This window comes from Lolium rigidum, chromosome 4, assembly GCF_022539505.1.
Source record: "Lolium rigidum isolate FL_2022 chromosome 4, APGP_CSIRO_Lrig_0.1, whole genome shotgun sequence".
NCBI lineage: Eukaryota > Viridiplantae > Streptophyta > Magnoliopsida > Poales > Poaceae > Lolium > Lolium rigidum.
Genome location: NC_061511.1, coordinates 260,004,332 through 260,025,151, shown reverse-complemented (window position 1 = coordinate 260,025,151; position 20,820 = coordinate 260,004,332). Strand labels below are relative to the sequence as shown.

General features: G+C 41.2%; 2 protein-coding genes across 2 annotated transcripts; one reads left to right on the top strand and one right to left on the bottom strand.

Moving 5' to 3' along the window:
* Positions 1-4,318: 4,318 nt before the first annotated feature.
* Positions 4,319-4,706, bottom strand: LOC124650374. Its single transcript, XM_047189906.1, has one exon. The coding sequence runs from the start codon at positions 4,650-4,652 to the stop codon at positions 4,380-4,382; it is 273 nt and encodes a 90-aa protein (XP_047045862.1). The 5' UTR covers positions 4,653-4,706; the 3' UTR covers positions 4,319-4,379.
* Positions 4,707-16,429: 11,723 nt separating this feature from the next.
* Positions 16,430-17,173, top strand: LOC124707609 (probable histone H2A.4). The gene is made up of 2 exons (XM_047239271.1): positions 16,430-16,693; positions 16,796-17,173. Exons 1-2 carry the CDS (start codon positions 16,475-16,477, stop codon positions 17,060-17,062), a joined length of 486 nt encoding a protein of 161 aa, XP_047095227.1. The 5' UTR covers positions 16,430-16,474; the 3' UTR covers positions 17,063-17,173.
* Positions 17,174-20,820: the final 3,647 nt, after the last annotated feature.

The window sequence follows — 20,820 nt, the reverse complement described above, 5'->3', positions numbered from 1 at the left end:
GCCAAGTTTCTTTGCCTCCTCTTCAAATATGTACACTATATGACCTAGAGAAATGTATGCAACAAATCAGGAGACGCAACAAAGTAAACTATTAATTTTTGCAGAAAGTTCTCCTTTCATGATATTTCAAGCGAGCATTAGGTCAACTATATGCATACCATGTAGTGAAGAGAAAATAGATTTTAATTCTCAAAAAAGCACCAAACCTAGTACTCAATGGCTCTAACTCAGCACATATGTAGAGCTCCTTTGATTCATAGGATAGGAAAAACATAGGATTGAGATGTCATGGCTAGTTGAATCCTATGGAAAGATGGGTTGTGTTTGATTCTACCAAAGAAAATTTTCCATGAGGTATGACCTAATATTTTATTCACATATGATTTGTACTACAAGATTTCTATAGGATTAGTTCCTATAGGGTATGTTCCTATGAATCAAACAACTAGCGTAGGAAAAAAAATCTCATAGGATCTAAATCTTACACAATTCTTATACGAATCCTATCAATCAAAGAAGCCCGTAATAATCATCCTTCTCAGGGACAATTGTTTTTCTGTAGCTTTCTATGCAAATACAATTGTATTGTATCTTGACTACTGCCAAGTTTAGAGTACCTTGAAAATGAGCTAGACGATTAAATAATGAGAAACATGCTATTCATTTGTTCCCGCTAGTCATGGTTGCTTAAATCAAAGCTTTTAGATAGTTTTTATGTGAAACCCACACAAACGCAAATAATCTCCATTGAATGAAAGATTGTGATATAACACACAAAGGAAGTACCATTAATTATTATCACCCAAGGTTTACCCGGTTACTATTTTTTTTTTAGATTCTCAAAATTTCAAATGGAAATATGAAAGCAGGAAGATTTTAGTTTTTGCCAGAAATTTAGGATTTTATATTTTTTAAATAATAATAATTTCATTCTGCATAAATATTATTATTACTTAAAATTGATGTGTATTTAAATAATTGATTCAAATTCAAAATAATAAAGAGTTGTGATATCACGGTCTAAGGGTTAATAGGATTGATATGGTAGTATTATCAACAATATTTCGTTCTTTCATGGAAGCTCAACCGGAAGGAACAGAGAAGTTAAGCGTGATAGGGCTGGAGGATGGGTGACCAAACAGAGGAGTTAATAGGATTGATGTGTATTATCAACAATGTTTTGGTCTTTTTCTTGGGTGATAATAATTATGGTACTTCCTTTGTGTGTTGTATCACAATCTTGCATTCAATGGAGAGTATTTGCTTTTGTGGGGATTTCACATAAAAACTATCTAAAAGCTTTGATCTAAGCAACGTTAACTAGCGGGAACATATGATTGATATGGTAGTATTATCAACAATGTTTCAGTCTTTTTCTTGGGTGATATAATTAATGGTACTTTCTTTGTGTGTTGCATCACAATCTTTCATTCAATGGAGATTATTGGCCTTTTTGTGGATTTCACATAAAAACTATCTAAAAGCTTTGATCTAAGCAACCTTGCCTAGCAGGAACATATGAATGGCATGTTTCTCATTATTTAATCGTCTAGCTCATTTTCAAGGTACTCTAAACTTGGCAGTAGTCAAGATATAATACAATTGTATTTGCATAGAAAGATAGAGAAAAACAATTGTCCCGAGAAGGATGATTATTACATATGTTCTGAATTAGAGCCCGTGAGTACTAGGTTTGCTGCTTCTTCAGCATTAAAATCGGTTTTCTCTTCACTATCTGGTATGCATATAGTTGACCTAATGCTCGCTTGAAATATCATGAAATGAGAACTTTCTGCAGAAATTAATAGTTTACTTTGTTTCACCTGCTGATTTGTTGCATACTTTTCTATTAGGTCATACAATGTACATATTGAAGAGGAGGCAAAGAAACTAGGCAGTAATTTTTTTTTCATAATTATGACTTTTTTAGAGAAGGAGAAGAGGGAATGCAAAAAAAAATTCAAATTACTTTGTTTTTCCTTTAGGGGAAATGTACATTCTTCTTGTAGTGTAAGAAATTAAGACTATGAACGCCATATATAAATCATATTTGTATAGTTTTACTTGTTAGTTGTAATCGTGTCTAAAATCTTTGTAGATAGAATCACTATTATAGTCTCTGAAGCACTGTGCACGGAAAGTTTTTATTGCAGCCGCGGCCCAAAGTGGAGGGCAAAGGAGGGCGAATACATCGCCGAAGGAGGAGAAGACCGACGTGAGGTGGGAGGCGCTGATGGAGAAGCAAGAGGTGAATATATGTCTGCTGAAGACCAATGTTGCGACGAAGAAGCGGGAGAAGGACTTGGCGCTTCTGATGGCCGACACAACCCCCATGGACGCCGAAACGCAGGCGTGGTACGAGCAGCAACGCGCCATAAGCTAAAGATATCCGCAACACCAAATTATGGTCAATGTAAGCTCAAAGTTCGAGAATCAGCTACACACTTTCTTTTAAATGCTGCTTCTTTAGCCTTTAGGTGTATTAATTTGAGCAATCTTGAAATAATGACTTGGGCTAGTTGACATACAACCGGACAAATCAACAATATGTCGGTGATGCACTTCGTAAAAGAGTGGTGGGGGGAGGTAATCCAAAGAAGAAGAAGAAGAAGAAAAGGTGCAAACATGAAGGCATTGGCCTCTCTTAGGATGTTAGTCTGGTCAAAGATTTGAGAAAAGCGGAACATCCACGTTTTTAAGAATCAACTATCAACCACTAATATGCTCATCTTGAAGATCAAACAGGGGGTGGCTATGTGAAGCCTCGCCGGAGCTAAAGTGCCTTTTAGTATTATTATGTCACAAGAGTAGACTTTTGTTTTGGGATTGTCTTTTTTGCCAAGGCATGACTTGCAAAACCTCTAAAATACCTTAATCAATGAAAATGGCCTATCTTTTGCTTTATATTGCAAAAAATTAGTTTCATGTACTTCGTAAGTTAAATTAACTCCAAGTACATAATGCATTGCACTTTTCTCTCGAGGAAAGCACTGAGTTTTGCTTCGCCATATAGCTAGAACCTGCGCATTTCGCCCTGCATGTCGCCGCAGTAGAGCGATAAGGTCGCATCTTGATGATTAACGAAAGCGAGATGGGTCGATTCGTATGGGTTGCAAACCATACAAATGTCGAGTGACACATACCTTAATCCAAAGCCGGGCCGTCAAATCGGGATCGCCGCCGCACGATCCGTCATGTGTACATGTTCCCCATCGAGTTCGATCCAAAGCCAATCATGCTGGAGAGATCGATGCCCGAGAAAAGCACGCAATAATCATCGTGCACAAATATTGGAAGCGTACCCTTGAGTACAGGGTGGTACAACTACGTACGTACAGATCCTGATCTGTGGGAGCGCATTATTGCGATGTATATACTCTTTTTCAGGATATTATTGCAGTATACATTGCTGTATAAGGAGGGGAGAACATGCTGCTGCTTTGCGTGGCTGGATTGTTCGATACACACAGCCCACTTGGGTTGGAAGAAGGGGAGGAAAGTGGGCTGAACATGCTCGTGTTTCGTGTATCAGGGACAGAGCATCAGTTGTTTCACTTTCTGTTTTCGTGTTGTTTGGAGTGTAGGAGTAGTAATTTTGCGAGAGTGAGGTGAGGACATGCTTGGTTGACGCACGGGGTACGTGTCGTCTCTAGCCTTGCAATGCCAAAACTTTTGTCATCAAATGCTGCCCACTCTTACCCTAAATATTTGCTTGGAGAGAAGTAATTTTGCGACAGTGAGGAGGACACATGATTGGTTGACGCACGCTACGTCTCGCCAAGCCTGCCTTACAACGGCGTACCTTTTATAATTGTGGTTTTAGTATGGATCGGAGGAAGTATTTTTTTTGGATGGTCTCGACACCCTTCATCCCTTTTTTGTAGGTTCTATACATACCTGTAGAGTGTCAGTTTAACCAGTACATTATAAATTTATATATCTTTTACAACATAGCACCTTAAGTTTTTAATGATATATCCTTTACAATAATACTTTGTATTAGGTCGTTAAATTAAAGATCTAGAAAAACATGTAAGACTTATCAAAGATATCAACGGTAACGCAGAAACACCGTCAAATAAGTACACGATTTGAAGTTTGAAGTGGTTTGAACTCGCAAATAACATCACGTCTCCTTACATGCATGTCTTGAGCAAAGGTAAAAGGGGAAAGCAAGCAAGACCTTCAGCTAGACTTGGTCGCTTGACCAACACAAACAAACCAGAACCAAGCAGCACGCGCCACACACGGCCCTGGGCACAAGCTAGCTGCGGCAAAGCTTGGCCGCTCGCGCGAGGCTCAACCGAGAGCGCCGCCGAGCACGCACGTGGCTGGTGTATGCCGGCCGTGCGCGCCGCGTGGCAGGAGTACTAGCTAACTTAGGCGCCGATCTTGTTGTAGTTGTAGCCGCCTCCGTCCTCCTTGATCATCTCGAGGTCCCTGGAGGAGTTGACGGCCATGGACATGGCCCGCCGGTGGCGCCCCGCCGCGGGCCGGCCACCCTGCTGCTGCTCGCCCGCGCCGCCGTCCGCCGACGCCTTCCGGTGCTCGTCGGACGCCGGCACGTCGTCGAGGGCGGCGAAGTTCTCCGGGAGGGCGAACACGCTCTGCGACGCCCTCCGCTGGTGACGCCCCATCCGCTGCGACGACATGCTCGATCGAAAGCTTAGGTGCTCGAGGTGGGTCGATTCGGGTGTATGCAATGGTGTGTTCTGGTGTGGGAAGAGAGCGGAGGAGGCCGAGGCTTTATATAAGACGAGGGTATGCTCAGCTTGGACGGTACGTGTACACAGGTTCGTTAAAAAACGGCGAGAAAGAGAAAAGTCAAGAGTTCATTCACGTTTTCGTTTTTTCTTTGTGGCGGAAGATCTTTGGCTAACTAACTAGTTTGGCCTCACCTTGAAAAGAGATATTTTCACTGTTCACACCTTCACAAGCAATTGCCAGGAGACATCAGGAAAATATAGCATAAACATGGGTATTGTACATTGGGAAATAGGTATAAACTCAGAAACAAAATCCATTTTTAGCACTGACTTTCATTTTTGAGGATCTATTTTTTTCAAGGATGCATCTTTGAATATTGAGGATTTGTAGTGAGAATAACTGGAATATGGCGCGGCAGCGAGAATGTCGACAAAACGGCTTGAATAGAATGACCTACTTCAAAGGTGGTGTTTTAGCTTATGGAAATAGATATTACGAAAAACGTATTTGAGAATGCTAATTTTTTTAATAATGAATGTATGTTTTCCCTTGAGAATGTATATACATATATGTCTTTTATTTATCCTCAATTTCTTTTGAAGAATAAACCTTCTTAATATTAAAGTTAAATCTCGTGAGAAGTTCTTTTGTAAACATTGAAATTTTTCTTTTTTATACGGGTCGCAAAATGTCATTTTTTATTAAACTTTATATGAGCGTCTAGAATATATAGATGTACACCTGAAAAACAAACGCTTTTTACCGAAACTTCACACAGATATACAAACACACGTACATATTCATGATTTTTTTAAAACTCCAAACTACCTATTTCATTTTCTTTCAAAAACCGAGATCCAATGAGCTCGAGCGCCACATATCCTAACTCTGTGCAGCCGAGTTTTTTTTTCAGATTTTTAATATTTTGAAATGCGAGTATATGGCAGCACGGACTGGATTGGGTCGGAGAGCGCCTGCAGCCGCGCATGCATGCACTGACAGCGCTGTACAGTGGAGACGAGGCATGTCGCCAAGCGACAAGGGTTCAATAAAGATTTTGGATCTCTGCGAATCGTGCATGCATCTACGCAGATGCAAGCGAGATCAGTCCTTATCCTCTCCGTCGAATAAAACATCGGAAATTCCCTGAAAAAAGAACAGCTGAAAATGCTGATGGGAAGCCTTGTCCTGCATGCCAACTTCTTTGCAGCATTTCGCCATACCGCAAAACGGCATGCAAAAGTGGTTTGCCGCGGTTTGCGTTTTTCTCAGAAGCTGCAAATGTGAACTGCATATTTAAAAATAAAACCATTGGTGCTAGATTTCACATATAGCTAGTTCATGCATAGTTCAACAAAAGAACATAATCAACAATGCTAATGGGCCAAACTAGCATTATATAGCTAGATCTAGATCCATAACCCTAACCCTGACGCTCACGGGATAGCTCATCGTGGCTTCTACCCTACGGCGGTGATGTCACCATCACTTAGAGTCGGTGATGTCATCGACAAATGTAGCCCCGATGCCACTGCTGAGCGGCGCCGCGCCTTGGCGATCTTCGCCTCTCGTGCCCAGCCACGTCTGCGCTTGGCATGGTCGCAGTCGTAGACCACCATGGTGGTGAGTGAGTGATGTCGAGCGAGCTACTGTCGCGGTGCTCCCTGCTCTTTGGTGAGGGCCTCGTCGAGTTCCTCGGAGACGGAGGCAGATTCACCGGAGGAGGGCCGGACGCCAGCTGCATGCAATGGCGCCGAAGATGCAACGCGTGTGGTGGCCCTCGAGCTTCCCGCCTCGCAGTCGCGAGCACCTGAAAACCCTACCCACGCGGGCGACATAACATGGCACCAATAGAGGGCGTCGCGGCGACGCCCAACTTCAGACGTGTGAGCTCGAAGCTGAGGGGTAGGAGTGCGCGGAGCGGCCCACTGTCAAGGAACCATCGTGGGAGGACGAATTGACCAGCCACATTTCGGTGGACAATAGATCGGGCTCAGATGTCTCGAACCAGGCAGTTGGCTGGAATTGAGAGCGGTGGCGACGGAAACAAAGGCGGAGGGGGTAAAATGTGGATGGGCTTACCACATTTCACCCCTCAGAATCCGTAGATATAGTAGTTACTGTGCGGTGTGTGTTCTGGTCACTATTTTTAGCCCATTGCTTTTTTTTCACAGACCACGCCAGTTTGCAGTGTCGGTTAGAGGTGCTTTTATTATGTACTACCTCTGTTTCGCAATATAAGGATTTTAGAAAGCTAATTTAGATTTTTAAATAACTTATATTTTGAGACGGATGTAGTATAATTTTCTGCGCGGTGGATAAATGTCAGATGGGAAGCTCTATGGAGGCTTTTCTTGACTTTGATGGATCCCATTCTTTTTCCCGGCACGAAAAGGAGTCTTGCGTGTGGTGTAGGTTATTTTCCTGCGCTGTTTGTGTACCCCAGATTCGCGAAGTTTCCTGAATCCACAAACAGAAGCGATATTATGGCATGGCCTCATGCGAACCGAGCTAACCCGATGAATCAGGGCATCACGCACCGCGTGTCAATCGTTCGATCGCAGGCAAAGTAGACAGCTTGTCTCAAGCGTGCAACCACTGGACGCCGTGGCATCGACGGCGTCGCGAGGACAGGCGGTGCGCACGCACACAGGCGATCGAGTTGATGCGGCAGGAGGAGGAGGAGGGAACATCTGCACGTTGATCGGGTTTCCGCCCTCACATGCGCACACATGGGTCGGCCGTTACGACCCCGCCAGCGCCATTCATTCTGCTTCTTCTTCGGTTGGTGGTGTGGTGACTGGTGTGGTGGCGGCCGCGCGTCGCTGATTCATTTGCTCGCTGCCGGTCACCTACTGAGCATGGCCTGCTCGCCCGGGCGTACGTGTGCGGCTCGGCGTGGCCGGGCGGCGTGGAGCTCGGATCGCGCGGGGGCGCCGGCGCGCCCACCGTACGTACGTGGAGTGCTTCATTGCTTCTTCTTATTCTAGGTCCCCACGTGTTTGTGCGACATGGAGATATTTTCTCCCAACGTAACAGACTGATCGCTCACACGGCCACAGTACGGTGCTAACAAACGAGTCTAACAAACTACTGGAGCAGGATGCCGAATAATGTGTGGCGTGCCACTTTTATAAGTTACAACTAAACGCCAGCCAGACAATTAACACTACCTCCGTGCCACAAAAATGCAGTGCGTATTGGTTTTCGTTAAAACTAAACATTGTAACATACCAAGGGCCTCTTTGATTCGCAGGATTTAAAAAAATTGTAGGAGTAGGAAAATATACGGATATGGTAGGAATATATGCGCAAACTCATAGGATTGTGAAAACACGGGAATTTATCAAACTAGGTGTTAATCATGGTTAAAATAAATGTAAAGGGAAGGCTAGTTCATGATCGTGCAGTTTATGACCTTTGTTTCGAATGTAAAAAAAGAGGTTTAGGCGAGTCGTAAAATTCCTTTTGCTTTCCATTTGAAACCTAAACCAATGGAAAATTCCTACACTTTTTCAGTGCTCCATTCTCTTTGAATCAAATGGTTGAATAGTACCACCAATATTTTTTTTCATATTTCTATGTTTTCCCTCCGACATTACTATGAATCAAAGAGGCCCTAACTAAGTATAAAGAGAAAAATATCAACATCTAATTTGATATCGTTGATGTTGACAATTAATAATGGGTTACTAATTGGTCAAGCTTTGGGGATTTTGACTTAAACTAAAACTATTATGCATTGTATTTTAGTATGCACGTTTACCTTTTCTTATCTCTAAGTTGAAGGTATGAAATGCCCGATCTAATCTTTATTCCCACCCTCACACCATTGGCTTCAGCATGGAGTTGGACATAGTGTAACGGTCCGGGATAGTACCCTAATAGGTTTGCTTGTTCTTCTTCTTTTATACATCATCATGGCATATGCATCATATCATCCACAAGATTTTATCAAATAAAAGTTATTTTAAATTAAAACTATTTCGATTTCCCTCTCATATGGTTTTTATATTAAACCATCCCTTTATCTTTTCTTTTCTACAAACCTTAACACCAAAACTATCTAACAAATACAAAAAAAAATTAAAATGTTTCAATTTGGAAAATAAAGTGGTGCTGTTTTGGTTTGGTTTCAATTTGGATTTCAAAACAGTTTGGAAAATAAAGAAAAGGTTTTGATAAGAAGAGAAAAACCCTAACCCCTCTACCAGGCCACATCTCTCCCCCTGGCTTTTCCTTCCCCACCCCGGAGGCCCATCTCTGCCCCTATCCTTCCTTTCTCTCCGGCCCGAGCAGCCCAGCACCCAGCAGCAACCCAACCCACCTCCCGGCCCAGTACCCCTTCGACGAAGCATCCCTTCTTTCTCTTCGTCCTCGACAGCGACCGCAACACACACATGGCGTGACGAGGATGCCGTGGTCCTCCCTCTCACGCGCGCACCACCTTCTCCCCTCCTCCTTTATCATCAGCCCCTGAAACCCTAGCCTCCCTCCTTGATACGTCTCAAGCGTATCTATAATTTTTGATGCTCCATGCTTATTTTACACCAATTTATATATGTTTTGCTCATGCTTCGTTGCACTTTTATACATTTTCCGGCACTAACCTATTAACAAGATGCCACAGTTCCAGTTCCATGTTTTCTGTTGTTTTCTATTTCAGAAAAGTTGTACAGGAAATATTCTCGGAATTGGACGAAACAAAAGCCGAAGTCAATATTTTTTCGTAACGAAGACAGAGTCCAGAGGGGGTCGAAGAAGAGGCGATGGGCGGCCAGACCACACCTAGGCGCGGCCTGGCCTTGGCCCGCGCCTAGGGGTGGTGTGGGCCCCCTGGCCTCCACCGACCTCGCCCTTCCGCCTATTTATTCATGATCTCGGGAAAACCCTGAAGACCCGAGCCTCCATCCATGAAAAGTTCCGTCGCGGTCTCCATTGCAGACCCTAGCTCGGGAGGGTTCTGAAGCTCTTCCCGGCACCCTGGCAGAGGGGGAAATCATCGCCGGAGGCATCTACATCGCCATACCCGCCTCTGAAGTGATGCGTGAGTAGTTCATCCCTGTAATATGGGTCCATAGCAGTAGCTAGATGGTTATCTTCTCCAATTTGTGCCTAATGTTTAGATCTTGTGAGCTGCCCTACATGATCAAGATCATCCGTATGTAATGCTACATGTTGTGTTTGCTCGGATCCGATGAATATTGAATACTATGTTGAGATCGATTATATATTCTTGTCATATGTTATTTGTGATCTTGCATGCTCTCCGTTGCTAGTAGATTCTCTGGCCAAGTAGATGCGTGTGACTCCAAGAGGGGGTATTTATGCTCGATAGTAGGTTCATGCCTCTAGTTTTATGGAAGAGTGACAATAACTTCTAAGATTGTAGATGTGTTGTTGCTACCGTATTAGGGAGAAAACAACAAGGTTTTATCCGAGGGTAATTCTATTGTTTACTTTACACACATTGCTTAATGTGATAAGTTGTTGCTTGCAACTTAATACTGGAAGAGGTTCGAACGATAACCAAAAGGTAGATTATTAGTCATAGACGCAGTTGGATTACGGTCTATGTATTATGTTGTAATGGCCAAACGAATCTCATAGTAATCATCTTGTCATGTATGGTCGGTATTCTGTCAATTGCCCAGCTGTAATTTGTTCATCCAGCATGTTATTTATCTTTATGGAAAGACACCTCTAGTGAACTGTGGACCCCGGTCCTTTACTTTACACTGATAAATCCATCCACTGCAATCATGTTCTGTTTACTTTCTGGAGTTGGACATAGCAAGAGCAAAGTCGACTTAGATTTAGAGTAAAACATTCGAATAATAAGTTAAGCATACATTTTTTTCTGGAGGATAAGACAAGTAACCCTCATAAAATTATCAGTTCATCACCCAATAAAGCGTACAGAACCAATAGCACCTAGCCGGATTAAAGACCCAAGGGTGGACCTACAAATGGAGCAAGGGATGGGTCGGGCAGCCTATTAAGGGCATGTATAATGGTAGAGTAAACACGTCTCCTCTTACCACTCTGCCTCATCTATAGAAGATAATATGTATGGTACAATACATTGCCCCTTATTATCATCGGTACCAACCAATGATAATTAATTAAATTTTAATAGAAAACTTTGTTTCTAAGAGAAGTCACATGGTACAATGCTGGAAATAACTTTCTCTTATTTTTCGAACAGACCATCCTTTAGCTACCGAAAGATAACCTTCTCTCTATTCAATCACTCTCCACCAACTAAGTGAAAATCCAACATGGCAACTGTAAGGGATAGCTGATATCACCCCATCGTACATGTCGTAATAGGTTAGATTATAATAAACCATTTAAGGTAAGTGAAAATCTTGTCTTCGGAGCATGGAGTTGGACATAACATGATCTAAATTGACTTAGATTTAGAATAAAACATTTAAGGTAAGTGACCCTCGAGGAAGAGAAGTAACCCTCCAAAAATTAGAGTGCCATTACCCAATAAATATACATAACCAATAGCACCTAATGGGATTAAAGTCCCAAATAGATTATCTAGCTGGGAGGGAGGGGGAGATGCGTAAATGTGCTTATTTTATAACGTATGACACAAAACTAGATTCAAAAGTAGGCAAAAACAAATCAGATAAACAATAAAATCAAAGTTTTGAATAGCGTGCCATCTCTTCGCCATAGCATCGCTATAGTGGATACGCAAAGCTCCCGTTAAAGATAAGCACTTTTAACACTAAATAGAAACTCTCACTGATAGCTCGCTAAATCGCGCTAAAACATCAAATGGGGCTAAAAGTGGCGCTACTTATCTGCTAAGCCCATATATTTTCATATTTAAATTTCAAACTTAAATCAGCTTATGTAATATGCATTTACACAATACTTTTATTATTGCAATCATCATGATTTTTAAGTACAAGTTTGTATTATTGAATTCCATGTCATGTTTATTGATCATATGAATGTGTGATGCCTACTTTTTCTAGAAGTTTTCTTATTTTGTAAAAAAAGCGCTAAATATCTTAGCTTCGCTATAGCTTCCCTAGGGTTCAGAAATTATTGCCACTAAAAGGCATAAAATAGACAAAAGCTAGTTGGGAAACAGGATGACCATAGTACACCTTGACACACCAACCTCTATTTAGATTGCCTACTTTTAGCGTGTTCAATCCAAACCAATCCAAAGTTTGGCGTGTTCAATCCAAACCAATCCAAAGTTCCAAACTTAGGCTCAACACAAAAAAAACTCAATCATCATATGCCAACAGAGGGGCAAACTGCCACTTCAAGTTTATCTTGTTGGTTGAAACATGATATAAGATATAGTTTTTATTTGAACCTTAAAATTGCCAACCAAAGCATGGATTAACAACGAAGAGTTTTAAAGTATGAATTTTAACAATGCTAATCCTATATTAATAATGTGGTAATGTCTGAAAGTTAGTGGTCTATGAAATTCGGTTCGTGTATTTTTTTGTATTTGTTAAAGCTACATTGCTCCGGCCTATAATACCCCTCGGGCGGTGATACGGTAGAAAATTCATTACTGAATATCAGGTATTTTCCTTAATTTAGAATGTAATGACAAAGTTATGGCAATTTATTGAAAGGGAAACTGAAAAGTAAAGTGAATTTTTGTTTTGTGTTTAGTCATTTTTTATAAGCTTATAGGTAAATCTTGTAGTGCGGAGAGAATGTAACAAGTAGCAATCATGCATCGCTGACATGGCAATTCAGAAAAGCTAGTGTGCCATGAAATTTACGCCTTTCATGGTTATTGTAATATGTTTTTATATTTGTTGAATTTAAATTACTACCATAGGTAGAGGCCATGTAAGGAAAATTTGACAAAACCATCTATGTCAAATTTTATCAATAGTCGAAAAAAACATAACGATTTCTCCCAACTGATATCTATATTTAATAGTCCATGTTGTAGTGTGCTAATTACAACATGTAATGAGCACCACAAAATTTCTTAATTAAAATTTCTCGAATGTAAAACTTCCACACATACAGATAAATTCTTCGATGGGGTTCTTGTGAATCTCCTCTCCGGAGCTCGTCATTAGGGTTGGAGCTTCCCGACTTTTGCGAGAGGAGCCACCTGTTTGGCATAGGTCGGATTGAGCTTCATGGTGCCGCTACGACGATGTCTTGTTTGATGGTTGTTTCTTCGGGGAAGTCGGAGTCGCTGGTGGGTAAAATCAATGGCGACCCGATGGGTGTGAAATACGCCATATTTTCTCGCGTTTAAACCCTTAGCTAAGTCAAGAAATTGAATAATTTTACCTCTCAACTTGCCACTGATGCATAATCAATGCAAAGATGTGCAATCTCTTCTATTTTAGGATGTTGTGCAGAAAATCGTGTCACATTGGCAAATGGACCTGCAATTACTGAAGAAAATCACATCAGGAACATGGCAAAGTTGACTACACTTGGAAAGGCGATTCTAGGAGGTTTAATGGGCATCGGTACGGGCAAGCCCCGCCTGTAGCATCCGCCCGTACCACTCGTCGTTGCGTTCCCGAGGTCAAACCCTGTATAAGTCGTGAATGGACCGACGCTAAAAAGAGAGCCATTTGTTGAAACAAAAGAAACATGTTTTGTTGCTCGGACTTCCTAGCAGGAGCAGGCTTTCCATTCAAGAAAGCATCGAGGTGTGTGAGGATTGTCTGTCAGTATACACCAACTACTATGGCGGGTGAGGGGCACCTCTTTTGCAAGTTCATGTATAATTATCAGCAAATTTGTTGTGGTACACAACAAATACAAGTCCCGTATTTCTGTATTTCACTCCACTATGGAGCATTTTTCGCCGCTAGTAGTGTACTTTGGTGCCAATCTGGAATGTGAAGAACACATAGGCCAACTGAAGTTGCAGCACCCTAATAAAAAAAGAGCTTAAAAAAGCTGCATCATAACAAACTCTCGTAATGCTGCGTGAAATGCCCTCTCTAAGCCAACTTCCATGATCAAATGGACGACAAGTAGAAAACGAAGTTGGAAAACAGAATGTAAATCCATTGTATTTTTATTAATTAGGATATTGTTCTGAATACTTCTATCCAGACCGCTCATGAGGAGCGTACCCGTTCCGGAGTGTTGAAACAAAAGCTACTCAGACTTCCTAGCGGGAGCGGGCTTTCCATTCACGAAAGCATCGAGGTGTGTGAGGATTGTCTGTCAGTATACACCAACTACTATGGCGGGGAGGGGGCAGCTCCCCCCCCCCCCAGCCCATTTTTCAAGTTCATGTACTAATTTTGACGTACCATGTAAGTTTTTGTATGCCCCATGTTATTACCTCTAACAAAATGCAATAATTATCAGCAAATTTTTGTGGTACACAACAAATCCAAGTTATGTATTTATGTATTTTACTCCACTATGAAGCATTTTTCACCCGTAGTATTGTACTTTGGTGCAAATCTGGAATGCGAAGAACACATAGGCCAACTGAAGTTGCAACACCCTGCTAAAAAAGTTGCATCATAACAAACTCTCGTAATGCTGCGTGAAATGCCCTCTCTAAGCCAACTTCCATGATCAAAATGACGACAAGTAGAAAACGAAGCTGGAAAACAGAATGTAAAGCCATTGCATTTTTAATAACTAGGATATTGTTCTGAATACTTCTATCCAAACCGCTCATGAGGAGCGTCCCGTTCCAGAGTGTTGAAACAAAAGAGATAGGTTGTGCTGCTCGAACTTCCTAGCAGCAAAACAAGTGGATGATAACTATATTCTTCGAAGGATGTTACATTTTATGAAGTTTAGTTACTGAATGTCGAACATTTTGGTTTAAAATGGCATTGTAATTCAATCTAAAACTAGAATCAAAGGCCAAGCTATTTTTATAATATACAAAAATGTAGACATATTTTTCGATTTATATATAGCATGCTGGACATTATCTTCCCTAAAAGTAGAATGGTACATCATACCGTAAAATCCACGGTTGTTGTCGTTCCGTAAAATCAAATAAACTATTTTATTGTTTATTTGATTCATTTTTGCCTATTTTAGATATGTTATAAATAAGCATATTAACTCAAAAAAAGTCGAAAACTAGTTAGAAAAACATTATGACCATAGTGCACCTCGCCACAACAACCTATGTTTAGATTAACTAAGTTTGGCAGGTCCAGTCCAAACCTAGGCTCAACACAATAAACTTATTCATTCCATGAAAACACACAACAATGGGGAGTAACTACAACTTCAAGTTTTGCTTGTTGGTTGAAATATAATATTAGTTGTAGTTGTTATTTTGAACCTATTGCCACCAAAGCCTAGACTATGCAACGAAGAGTTTTAAGTATGACTTTTAAAGTGTTGATCCTATATTGCCAATGTAGTAATGTATAAAATTTAGTATCCTATGAACTTCGTCAATATTCCGTTTTTGTATTTGTTAAAGCTGCATTGATCCAACCTGTACTATGCCTGGGGTGGTGATAATGTAAAAAAGTAATTATTTAATACTAAGTATTTTCCATAAAATTAATAATTATCTTGTTGTGCAAAGATAATTATAACAAGTAGTGATGATGTATTGCCAACATGGCAATGCTTAAAGAACTAGCGTGGCATAAAATTTACGACTTTCAAGGTTCCTAGTGTGGTTTTATATTTCTTTAGTTTATATTAAAGACAAAGGTAGAAGCCATGTAAGAATAATAACAACCATATATCATATCTTATCAGCTGTTGAGAAAAAAACATAACGTTTCTCGCAATGATATCTATATTTAATGTTTCATGCTGCAATGTGCTAATTACGACACACAATGAGCACCACAAGATACAAAATTTGGTTTTTTCTTTCATAATTAAAATCTCTCGAACACTATTTCTACCATGTGGATATATATTTCTTTCACCTCCTTCCTTTCAATTTTCACTCCTAGTGCTAACCTAGGAATTCAACAATCATCGGCACGGATGATTCCCATGGATCCCTTTTCGCCAATCTTGTATTATCATTTTTCAACCATAAGATTGGTGGCAAAATCAACAAATGAATTGCTGAGAAACAAGTGGATGATAACTATTCTTCGAAGGATGTTACATTGAGTTACTGAATGTCGAACATTTGGCTTGAAATGGCATTGCAATTCAACATAAAACTAGAATTAGAGGCTAAGCTATTTTTATAATATACAAAATTTTAGACATATTTTTCGAGTTATATATAGCAGATGGGATATTATCTTCCCTAAAAGTAGAATGGTACACAAGTATAGCGTAAAATCCACGACTGTCGTTGTTCCGACATGTACCTTAGTATTTTACGTCAAACCAAACTTACTAGACCATTTTTAAATCAACGTGTTCATATAATAAGAACCTACAATTCAGATACTATTTCGAGAAATAGTGTATGCTAATCCGATGATTGAAACATTGCTTGAAATGATGAAGACCAAAAACACAGTCCACTGGTACTTCCAAAGTCTGTCCTCCTATTGGATGTTCTCCCTCTCACACGGATCAGCCAGACCCATCCAACGGCTGACACTGATCCTCCGATAGAGGCTAACGGTCCAGATCAAAGCACCGCCCTCGCTGGATTGTGTGTTTCTTCGGGTCCTTCACAGATGGAAACAGAGAGAAAGCACAAACACACACCTCCACCGCACAAAACAAGGCACCAAAAAAAAAGAAGCAGAAGAAATCATTGACCGGGAGAAAAGGGAGCGAAAGAAAAAGAGTGGAGGAGGAAAAGCTTCGGAGCTCGGGATCGGCGATGGAGTCGGGAGCAAAGGCGACGAAGAAGACCGGCGCGGCCGGGCGCCGGGGCGGCGGCGGGCCGAAGAAGAAGTCCGTCTCCCGCTCCGTCAAGGCCGGCCTCCAGTTCCCCGTCGGCCGCATCGGGCGCTACCTCAAGCTGGGACGCTACGCCAAGCGCATCGGCAGCGGCGCCCCCGTCTACCTCGCCGCCGTCCTCGAGTACCTCGCCGCCGAGGTGGGCCACGCACGCGCGCGCCAGGGTGGGTCATATACGTACAGCATCGGCATCTGACTGATTCGCCTCTGTTTTTTTCCCCTTTCTATTTCTGTCTGCTAGGTCCTCGAGCTGGCGGGGAACGCGGCCAAGGACAACAAGAAGAACCGGATCACCCCGCGGCACGTGCTGCTCGCGGTCCGCAACGACCAGGAGCTCGGGAAGCTGCTCGCCGGCGTCACCATCGCGCACGGAGGGGTGCTGCCCAACATCAACCCCGTGCTGCTCCCCAAGAAGACCGCCGCGGCGGCTGCCAAGGAAGCCAAGCCGGCCAAGGAGAAGACCAAGTCGCCCAGGAAGGCCCCCGCCAAGAAGGCGGCCGACTCTTAGGCCCGGCACTGCACAACGACGGTGCCCCGTCCCTCTCGTCTCCCCTTCCGTGTTTGTCTGTCTGTCTGATCCACCTAATCGTTGCTGTGGTTGTTGCAAGTCATCGAGATCGGTTGCTCCTTGTTTGAATCTGATTTCCGCCGCATCCGCGTATGCGCGGATCAGTCTGTACACTTTTAGCTTAACACTGTTGTATGTATGTTTGGTGAATGTAGGGCAAGGGAGGGATTGGAAGAGGAAAAAATGTGAATCGCTAGATTCTGTTTGTAATAATATCGCGAAGATCTGAAACATTATGTACTACTATTTGGAATGTTCATTTGTGTTTTTGATGTGTGCTAGTAGGGCTTTTTTTGTGTTTATTTGGATGCTTAGGGTGTGTCTGATTGCAGTTGGGGTGTAGATCATTGGTGGAAATGTTGTCTCCACCTCACAATGTCAGAATTTCATAGTTTGAGTCTTGTACCTTGTATTTGGAATTTATGGATCATTGAGTGGAAGTGTGGTTCTTGTTATGTTGGTTTGCTGGATGGATAGGCTGCAAAATTGGTGCTGAAATAGTATTAGAGATCTAATTTAGGCGTCCAGTTTGTTTGTATGTCAATCTTTTCTTATGAAACCCTGTCTTCATTTCAGCTGGTTGATCAATAATATGCTATAATGTTTTGTTATTCTTGTCTAGTTCATAGAAGTTATTAGCAACATGTAATTTTTGTACTGTTAATTGGATTGCATAATAGCATATATCTTCTTTCGTTTTGAGATATGGTTGCTCGGTAGATTATGGCAACATATATTCATGAATTACAAGTTTGCAACTAATGCTAGAATGTTGTGTAGTAATTCGTTGCCAGGAACATGATAAGAGGGCACAGTTATGTTCTACTAACAGTATCCATGGAAGGTTTCTATCTTTAGCATGCCATTATGTAAGAAGTCAAAGAGATCACATGGAGTAAATTATAACAACAGGAATACCTGTATCGGATTGCTGGTAGCATAGTATTATTGTTGTTTTGATGGCTATAGTAATTTATTGGGTTCCCTCATGTCTTAATTTGCACAGTTGTGGATTCTGTAACTGTTACAAATTTGCATTATTTTGATGTTTTTGTTGGCGACTTGTCTATCTTGACTAGCATGTTGTTATATTCCACGTTTCAAAAATTATAGCTCATAGAGCTTGTATTTTAAAAACAAACTATGAAGAAAATTGTTGAAATTGAGTCATTGGTACATATGAGAATATACGTGGAGGCATCCAGAGTCTGGTGTGCTTAAGTAGTAAGTATTCCGAAGTCCAAAGTCTCCTGTTCAAAAGTGAGGGATGTTTTGGACATTGGTATGGTTTTTAAGATACAACTTTGACTATTAGGTGTACCATTCTATATGTAGTAATCTAACATACTTGTAACTTTCTGTAAATACTTCTCTACACAAATCTATATGTACTCCCTCTGGCACGAAGTTACGCCAATTAATTTGGGCCGGAGGGAGTATGATTTTTAAGTCTATTTGTCATGCACGTTTTAAATACTTGACTAAAGTTATGTCCGATATACTAGCTATTTGTGAATTGGATGGATATCAACTTCTTTTCTTGTGTTGGTGTTGTGTCTCTTAATGCCATGCTACTGACTTGGATGAGAAGAAACATAGGAGGAGTTTGGATAGTTGGAAGTCCCATGGGTTTCTCTAATCGATTGGGGAAAAGGGTAGATAATAATTTTGTTGTTGGAATTTAATAGCCACATGATGTGGCCTAGAGTATACTGTAGTGTTGTTTGGAATGGTGTTGTCGCACCAACCAGTTTACCCACCAACTTGAACTGTTGAAGAAATATGGACAATATAATTTATCTGTTCATCATGTCTAGGCCATTGAGACGGACATGGAATTGATGTTAGCCACAAATAATGTTTTCCAACAATATTTATTAATTTGAGCATGCTGAAGCAATATGCCATTTTCTTATCCATGGTTTTTGATATGATTGAGGTTGAGGGACTTAAAATGCAATATTGTCTATGTTCTTAGCCTATGCCATATGTGGTCCTTGCTACAATGTTATGTACATGGTTTCTTATGCATTTGAATTGATATCTTCTTATGTCTCCGATCTTTCAGAAGTTCAGCAGCCAATCTACATTATCTGTATTTTTTCATCAATAGTTTAATTTCCCTATTGAATTTGATTTTCATTCTATTTGTAGCTTGAACTTATGACATATTTTTTATTTTATTTTTGGTGTACTCATGGTTCATTTGGAAGAGAGGATGAGTGGTAATATCACCAATTTTTAAGCCAACCACCTTATGTGAGAGGGATCCACCATTTTTTTCACGAGTTAACAATATAGACAAGCCATCCTAGGTTGGGTTCTTTGAATCGACTATTCAATGGACAATGAGATGATGGTTAACTGATTTTTAAAGAACTATATTGGTTGATGTGGTTTCTGCAATGAAAATATTCGGTCTTATCTGGGATCTGTACAGTTACATTCGCTGTTTTTTTAGGTTGACCAGTAGGTTGAAACATCCTTCGTTCCGGCAAACGAGGCTATGAACTTACAAGAAGAAACATACACATGAAAAGCTTGCCCTGGAAACTAACAAAATCCAACGTAACTCATGCATACTGATTTATTGTTCATCTAACTCCAAATAAGTGATGCATATTGATTTACTTTTCATCCTATTAACATAACTTTGAATGCTCGATTATTTATGAATGTTCCTTACAGAGGTGCTAGATGGCTAGAGTTTATTATATGGAGTCCCTTATAATAGGAACGCTCTTCAGTTACATGGAATTTCTTCTATTTCCCTCAATAACTAGGCACTAAATTTGAGAGGTACCAAATGTTGGACAAGTTCAGATTGTTGTTCTAGTTGAGTGGTGTTTTGGTTCATAGGAGCATCTGCTTACTTTATTTTGAAATACATCTTAGACACATTTTGAAATGTCATAAAAATAGAAATACAAATTCGCACATACATGTTCACGTGCTACGCGTCCACAAAGTCGTTTCATGAAAAAACGACTTGTCATGTGGCATGTGTAAAAAAGAAATTTTTTGGGTGCTAAACATAAGGTTTTTCACAAGGATTACGGAGAACTGATTTGGTTTGGGGTTCGGGATACTTACCCATAACGTCGGAGTTGAGCAGGTCCCAACCATGTTCTGCCGTCCTCATGTAGGTCTGGATGTGTTGGACGTTTTCTTGGAGGCTTTTAAGAGTAGCACCGTCCTTCCTCCGCTTCTCGACCAGATCAACCGTTTCCCGGATAAACTCGGAATTCTTCTCAACTAGTTGATCCTCTGCAAGCTTCCGCTTTTCTTCCGCCTCCTTCAGTTTAGACTCTAGGTCTTTATGAGCGGAGCGCGGGATTTCAAGATCGGTTGATGCACTGGCTAGAGAGGTAGATGCACCTGTTCAAATGAAACAAAATCTTAAGTTAGTTAAAAATCGGAAGATTGGAATAATGACAGTTTGGTCGGAGACACACCTTGGGCTTCCGCCAACAATATTTCCAGCTCCGCAATTTTCTCCTTGGCATCGTGAATCTGATCCGCCTGCCCAAGGGTAACGTGGCGTTGCTGCGAGATGTTCTTGTGGAGCTCATAATGCAGCGCTTGTTGTTCCTACGACAGTGAAAGATAAGGATAAGTTCCGATTGCGTATAGTTAAGTGTAGATCTTTTCGAAGCATCATTGCCGAAAATTTTCCGCCATGACGCTTGGGGGCTACC

Bases quoted from the DNA above. Each gene is read 5' to 3' on its own strand.
- LOC124707609 (XM_047239271.1), top strand. From the start codon at position 16,475: ATGGAGTCGGGAGCAAAGGCGACGAAGAAGACCGGCGCGGCCGGGCGC. The intron at 16,694-16,795 runs GTGGGCCACGCA...TCTGTCTGCTAG, and splicing joins TCGAGTACCTCGCCGCCGAG to GTCCTCGAGCTGGCGGGGAA.
- LOC124650374 (XM_047189906.1), bottom strand. From the start codon at position 4,652: ATGTCGTCGCAGCGGATGGGGCGTCACCAGCGGAGGGCGTCGCAGAGC.